The sequence below is a fragment of the Solanum stenotomum genome, chromosome 11 (assembly GCF_019186545.1).
Source record: "Solanum stenotomum isolate F172 chromosome 11, ASM1918654v1, whole genome shotgun sequence".
Taxonomy (NCBI): Eukaryota; Viridiplantae; Streptophyta; class Magnoliopsida; order Solanales; family Solanaceae; genus Solanum; species Solanum stenotomum.
In genome coordinates this window covers 50,653,523-50,661,250 of record NC_064292.1, presented here as the reverse complement: position 1 = coordinate 50,661,250, position 7,728 = coordinate 50,653,523, and the positions used below count along the sequence as shown (strand labels likewise).

Genomic DNA, 7,728 nt, shown 5'->3' with positions numbered 1-7,728 from the left:
TGATTTTGATCTTTTTTACCTCATCACATTTTGCTAATTGTCAATTACATTAATCTAATTAACAATGGTAGAAGTAAGTCCATTCATCATAAAACAACAACATATTCAGTATAGTCTCAGGTCTGGGAGGGTGAGGTGTACAAAGAGTCAAAGACCTTACACCACGCCATTGAGGAGTAGAGAGACAGTTTTCGATAGACCTTCAGTTCAAGAACATGTTTTATAGACTAACAAGAGCAAAAGACAATGATGTAATTTAATGAAGAGAAAAAAAAAAGAGCATAGGTAGCCAACGTAAATCAAACAACAGTACCAGTAAAATCGAAGGATAAGATAATGCTAGCATAAAAACAATAATAATAGTAAGGAAATCGATAGATGCACTAGCTTGAAACCCCTCTCTATCATAGGGAAGGGGAAAAATGCTCAACTATCATGCTCTTCTATCTATGGGCATATGCTCGATAACCTGGAGATGTACCCTATCTTATCTAATCACCTCTCTCCAACGTCTATTAACATTATTGTTTTCATGCAAAATGTAGCTTGAGATGGAAATTGCGTTAGCTGAGGAGAAAGCCCTTCGTCTCAAGTGATTCTCTCATCCTTATGGATTGGTAATAATCTATAGTTCCCTTATTTGTTTTTTTACTATGTTTCCTATGTTATTAGTACTCCATGTTTGTTTCAAGAAATCTATCAATTAATTTCGATTCTTTTTTTTTTTTTAATTTTTTTCGATTGAGATATATAGATCTTATTCATAGATTAATGAAAATGTGCAAAAAATTCTATTTATATTTGCTATTCTGAATCTTATCCTTTTTACGTATGATATTGACTCCACTCTGCTTTGACAACATCCACTAATCTAGAACTTAATTTAATAATCATATTTCTCGTTAGTAAAAATATAATTTTGACACCATACAAATGTTATATTGTTGTTTAATACATTTTTTCTTTTTATGTTTTGTGAATAAAAGGAGTTTCAGATTAGAAGATGGGAAATCGAACAAAGGTCAATGCATGAACTTCGTTTCAAGAATCAGCCATGAATCTGGAGAGTGAATGTTGCTTTATTTACTACTCCACTACAATACTGCTACTAGAAAAACTATGAAAAATTATGTTTCAACTTTTTTGGTCACAATATAGGTGCACAACAATGTGTTTTGTATGAGATAGAAGCAAGACTATCTTTATTTATCTATCTTTGTTTTAATTTTACTATGCTTTTTTAATGGTTGAAAAGTCGTGCTAAGCTTAGATAGTAGCGTTGATTTTTATTGAGAAAATTTCAGAAATAGTAAAGATAATCGACATAATAATAAGGTTCTATATTTATAGAGATAATAGACATAATAAATTAAGTTCTATATATATTTATAGTTTCGGTAAGTACGCTCCATAGCTATAGTTATAGTTCTGTTTGCTATGGAGGTTGCGATTTGTATATTTTGCGTGTCTGTACGGTTTGTATATTGCACTTCTGAATATACAAAAAGGGTAAGTATATACAATTAATTATGTAATTATACATTTAAGAATTTTTCAGAACTCCATTTGTATATTACACTTGCCAATATACAAACATGGTAATTTATCATGATTTTTTCATAAACCGTATACAAATAGCTAGGGTAAGAATATACAAATTCTGGATTTATACAATCAGGAACCAGTTTATATAAATTCTGAATTTATTCAATCAGGGACCTAATATATACAACTTTTAAATTTATACAATTAAAAAACTGAATAACAAAATTTCGCAAAACTATGCCACAAATTAAAAATACTCAAAATTATAGTTATATTACATAATATACTCTAGAACTTTCCGCCATAATTCCTCTTCTCATACAATCATGTTTTATGTGCAAATTATGTCAGTCTTACGAGTACGAGGTACATTGATGACATTGTCACTTTGTTGAAGCTTCCTACAATAATTTGTATTTTGAAAAACTTATTTATTTATTGATTTAATATAAATACAAAGTTAGCAGCGTAATTAGTACTTACTTATTACTTTTTTAATCATATCTCAAATTTGTTCAATATAATGAATGAGTTCCTAAAAAGCAAAGTAATTACTAGCTACTACTTACTATTAATTTCCCAATGCCAAATATAGTTAAATTATCATTTTATTCTTTGCTTCTTAAAGAGTATGCCTAATCGATTGAATAAGTAAAAATGGAGGGAAGAAGTATTTCTCAAATGGGTCTAGATCCACATTATTTGACTTTTGTAAAGACAAAAAAGGAAAAAATAATTATGGAAATAGAGTTGAGAGAAATAAAATTTTAAAAAGGAAAATAATTATGGGAACAAGTTAAAGAGTTGAAAATAAGTATCCATTTCTATTTAAGTGTGTTAGTTTGATTCAGAACGAAAAAAAAGTTGTAATTCACTACTCAAGTTCTATTTTCTCTATGATTTTTGGGTTTCAAGTTTACAAAAATGGATGACAAATCACTCAATCAAAATTTTCTTGACGAAGAGGTACATCAATAACAACATTTTCGATTACTAATTCGATAAAACTCAATAGTTTTAGGTTAAATGCAGTATTTCTATTTAATAATTTATTAAAATCTTATTTTCTAAAATTTCGAACTTATCATAAATCCAATATTGTAGCTCAAAGTTTCTAGAATTTTTTTTCACGATTCTTCTTGTAATACATATTCACGTGGACATGTGCAGCTTGTGGACATCGAGAAATCGAAAGAAAGTTGAATCTTTCAGCATCTAGAGAATGAGGTACGTCAATTGCATTGACACAATATTAAAAAAATTTATAGTAGTTTTTGTATTATAAAACCGAATTTTCTAAGATGACATTTAATTTGATATAGAAAGAGTAGCATTTTATAGGAATCCGAACTTTTAAACTCAAAATTGTAGCTCAACGCTAGTTATTTCTAGAACTTTCCACTATGATTCTTCTTGTGATACACATTAGGTTATGGACGATGAGTTTGAGAAAGTCGAGGGATCAACATTTAACCAATTATGTCAGTCCTTAGAGAATGAGGTACGTTCAATGACATCGATACTTATTGACGTAAAATTATACTGTTTATACATGATTAAAATTATTTTTGTGTAGATTCTCGAAACCAATAAAATGCATATAAGTACAGTACTCATTCAATCACTCGAGGATGAGGTATACCAATAATGTTGCACTTCTTAGTATCTTACTATATTTTACCTGAACTCTCTGTTCGTTTAAATTATGTTTCTTGGACTCTCCAAAAATAATGCTGCATCCATGTCTGATTCATGGAGCATGTACTCTTAAGAATGGATGCTCTGTTTTTATTGAAGCAGTTGATAAAAAGTCAAAGGATGAGTATGATTCTTTCTGCATCAACTCAATATTTGGTTTGTCTACATCTTGATATGTAATTTTTTTGATTCAGAAAATGCTTGTATGTATGTGCTTGTTTATCTCGAAATCGATTTTTTCAGATCAAAGATCTTAGTTTTGTTATGTTGGGATTTTGTGTAGGTGTTTGCAGGTAGAAAGAAACTTGAATCAAGCATATCATGAACTTCATAATAAATTTAAAAACCCCATGAAGGTACTATAATATCATGCCTATACATTTACTTGAACTCCCTTTTATCATTTGGTAATTACATTTCTGATTTTCTATGTCTATGTTCTTTCAATTAGTCATCTTAACGTTTTAATTTGTCTCGTTGAAGTATGTGATTATCAAAAAGTTTAAGTTATGTTGTAGAGAAAGCACAGAACAACAACGTATTCAGTATAATCCCAGGGTGAGGTACCTAGGGAGGATGAGGTGTACAAAGAGTAAAAGACCGTACCCATCCTTGAGGGGTAGAGAGGTGGTTTTCGATAGACGACCCTCAGATCAAGAACATATTCTAAAGAAAAGCAAGAGTGAAAAACAATGATGAAAATAATGAAGAAAACGGTAAAACAGTGTAGATAGCTAAAGTAAATGAAACAACAATTAATAGTAAAATTGAAGGATAAGATAATGCTAGAATAAAAATAATAATACTAGTAAGGAAATCGATAGATGTACTAGCCTCGAACCCGACTCTATCACAGGGAAGGGAAAAACTCTCGACTACTCTGCTACCCACTAACCGATAATCCTCGTCCTTCATGCTCTTCTATCTATGATCATATCCTCGATAAGGTAAAAATGTGTGATGTTTTATCTAATCACCTCTCTTCAATATCTATTTATGTATTATGCTTAAAACCTAATGTATTACATGTCTACTAACATTATTATTTGCATGCAAAATAAAGCTTGAGAAGGAAATTGTGTCAGCTGAGGAGAAAGCCCTTGGTCTCAAGTGATTCTCTCATCCTTATGGACTGGTAATATTCTCTAGTTTCCTTTTTTGGGTTTTAGTGTGTTTTCTATGTAGTTCTCCACGTTTGTTTCGAGAAATTTATCGATCAATTCAGATTCCTTTTTTTTTACCCTTGATTCTTTTCTGATCGAATATATAGATCTTGTTTATGAATTAACGAGAATATGCAAAAACTCTATTTACTTATGTCATTCTATAAGTTTCTTTCTTTTTACGTATGACATTAATCCCACTCGCTTTGACACCATCCACTTATTCGGAACTTAATTTGAAAGTCATATTTCTTGTCAGTAAAATATTAATTTAGTATTTTTCCTTTTATGTTTTGTGAATATAAAGGGCTTCCAGTTTCAAGATGGGGAATCAATATGCATGGAGAGTGAATCTGTTTTAATACTACAATTTCTGCTGGTAGAAAAACTATGTAAATTAAATAATGTTTCAACTTTATAGTGACCATACCGGTTCATACAACGTGTTTCGTATAAAACAATTATACTATCTTTATTTATTTATCTTGTTTCTATTTTACTACTATTGTCTTTTTTATGGTCGTTGATTTCCCAAATCATCACTTAAATTTATTAGGTCTCTCAGAAGATAATAACCTAGATAGTCGTTCATTCAATTAGAACAGCAAATGGTAATAATATGTATTTTCAAGAATATGATCGATACTGACCTAAAAAATCAATTCTCCCGATCATAGGTAACAACCATTCAACCATTTAATCATTCATTCTTATTATTATTGTTATGCATGTTATATTATTAATGGTGCTAGTTATCATGAATCAGCAAGGAAAACTAGGATCTTGAGTTTTTACAGTTGGATGGTCGAAAAGTGCCGGACCTCCACCTCCACCTCCACCTCCAATCGTATCGTTAGTTGGATCATAAGCGGTTGTTGAGTATTCCGGCTCTCCGGTGGTGGTGTAGCCTTGTGCTCCACCATGCCTAAGAAAGAAAAAAAATATATCAAATCTTTCATTTAAGTAGTTCATATATATAGTTCCAAGTTGAGACTATATTATTAATTCAATATTAATAGCCTTATATCATTTTACGTGAATCTATTTGACTAGATATGTAGTTATTACAAAAGAAAAAAACAAACCTTTTGAAACCTTTATATTTGGACATATCATAAGATTTGTGTAACTCTGAGTCTCTTAAATTTATAATCTTAAACATATAGATTATTCTTTTTTATAAGAACTAAAAAAAAACACAAATTAAACGGTAGCAGTACCCTATCAAAGCGTTATATATACCTATAGAATAAAAACTTATATAATCAGATCATTCGTAAATTTATTGTTACGGATAATATATATAACTTTTTTTTTTTTGATGACAAGGGAAATCCGCAGCCGCTACCCTTTGAGTGCGCACAGGGTAAAACCCCCGCTCCTATGTAATAGCTCGCAAACCAAGGAGAATATATATAACTTAAATTCGTAATTTTTGTTTTTTTATGTGTGTTTATGCATATATATATACCTAGCATTTGCATTTTGGTCCTTGGCCTCTTTCTTGTTCAATTGAGCAGCTGTTTTCTTGTCTATGTCCTTCGTTCTCATTCTCTCCACCTGTCAAAAATATGTTTAATACAAATTCGAGCTTGTTATTAATGATAAATTCAGTCATTGATATTGGTATCAGAATCACAAAGTTGAATACTTCACGAATAATTAAAACGTATAAATTTTTTAAAAATAAATATTATTTATAAATAAACAATATTTTATTATAACAGTCAACTTATATTATAAGCATATATACTACTCCCTCTGTCCCAATTTATGTGACACATTTCGAATTTCGAAATTTAAACAAGTTTATCTTTGACCATAAATTTTTCATATATCTTTTAAATATTTTAAATTATCAGGGACTTATAGTACTTTTTATGTAGTTTATAAATATAAAAATTTTATTTTTAAAAAATTGAAGATTCCATGAGCAAATTATCGATCAAACTTAAACTGTTTGACTCTCGAAAAGCGAAATATGTCACATAAATTGAAACAGAGGAAGTAATTAAGTAGATAGACACATTAACGTAGTCAATTGATAGACTATAGCCTAGCTAAATCATACACTTTAATTTTGAGTATGAATATTAGTTAGACATTTTAACTAATTGAAGTGCATCAGTTAAACACTCCAACTTATAAAATATGAATTAGACCACTTTTAAATTTTGCGTCACATCAACCTAGAATGTCCACGAAACACTATGAAAACATGTTAAAGTGTTTAGTTATTAGTTGAATTCAAAACAATGTATCTAGACGTGTACTCTTGATGTTGAAGTATTTATTTGCTAGTTGAGATGAAAATCAAAATATCTAAAATATGCGTTTTATAGAATAAAATTTTGCAATTGACACTATTATAAAGAAATTTGACGTATATATACCTTTTCTTCAACGATGGCATTGGTCTTCTCCATGACAGACTTTGCTGAGGCAGCTGCATTAGCTGCTTTCTCCTTAGCTCTCTGCATATATATATTTTTTTCTACTATGATAAGCTTGTTTTAATTTGTTCTCTATTTATTTGCAAGATGTTATAAAAAGATAGAAATTTGTAGGGTTTTTATTGGGATTGAAGTGGAAAGAGATTGATTCAGAATTTAAATATTATAAATTGAAATATTAACGAATTTATATTTATTATCGTCATTCTTTTGATATTTATTTTTTTATGTTAAATTTATATTTTATATTAAAAATATTAAATTCAGATAAATTCATTGAAAACAAGAAGTGTTGCATCAAGTCGATAAGTGTAACGTTACGTGGTAAATGAGCAAGTTAGGATTATTGACGGCTTGACACGTTTCAATAGTTAGTCACCCCATGTGTAGTTCATTTGCGAAGTTGGTCCCAAAAATATTTGTCCTATTAATCTCTAACTTATTTTTATTCAAATATTTTTTTTTGTTTTTCATTCGATGTTCGAAGACTGTATTAGAGTTTTAATTAAAATTGGATTGTGCATTATAAGTCTTATTCGAAAGTGGTGCTCCCAATATGTTTTCTTTGTACTCAGGGCTTAAATTTAAGATCGCTAATTAAGGGTGAAGTAGTTTCATCACTACACCACAAGACTATATTAGTAATTTCGATGAAAATTGAATGGGTTGAAATATAGCTTGTTTATTAATATAACATTTTTTTTGGTTTTCCATCACCGGACCTTACATTGGAGCTCTGACTAAATTCGAATCTCGCACTGTAAAGTCCATTCAGAGATAGCGCTCCCAATAGAATTTTCTCCATACGCAGAGCTCAAACTCAAAACCTCTAATTAAATAATTCATTTATTTGACACTCCTCTTTGTGT

General features: G+C 29.7%; 1 protein-coding gene across 1 annotated transcript; it reads right to left on the bottom strand.

Moving 5' to 3' along the window:
- Window positions 1-5,168: 5,168 nt before the first annotated feature.
- On the bottom strand, window positions 5,169-6,886 carry LOC125846024 (11 kDa late embryogenesis abundant protein-like). Its single transcript, XM_049525491.1, has 3 exons — window positions 6,800-6,886; window positions 5,878-5,966; window positions 5,169-5,331 (listed from the first exon to the last, which is right to left on the bottom strand). Exons 1-3 carry the CDS (start codon window positions 6,884-6,886, stop codon window positions 5,169-5,171), a joined length of 339 nt encoding a protein of 112 aa, XP_049381448.1.
- Window positions 6,887-7,728: the final 842 nt, after the last annotated feature.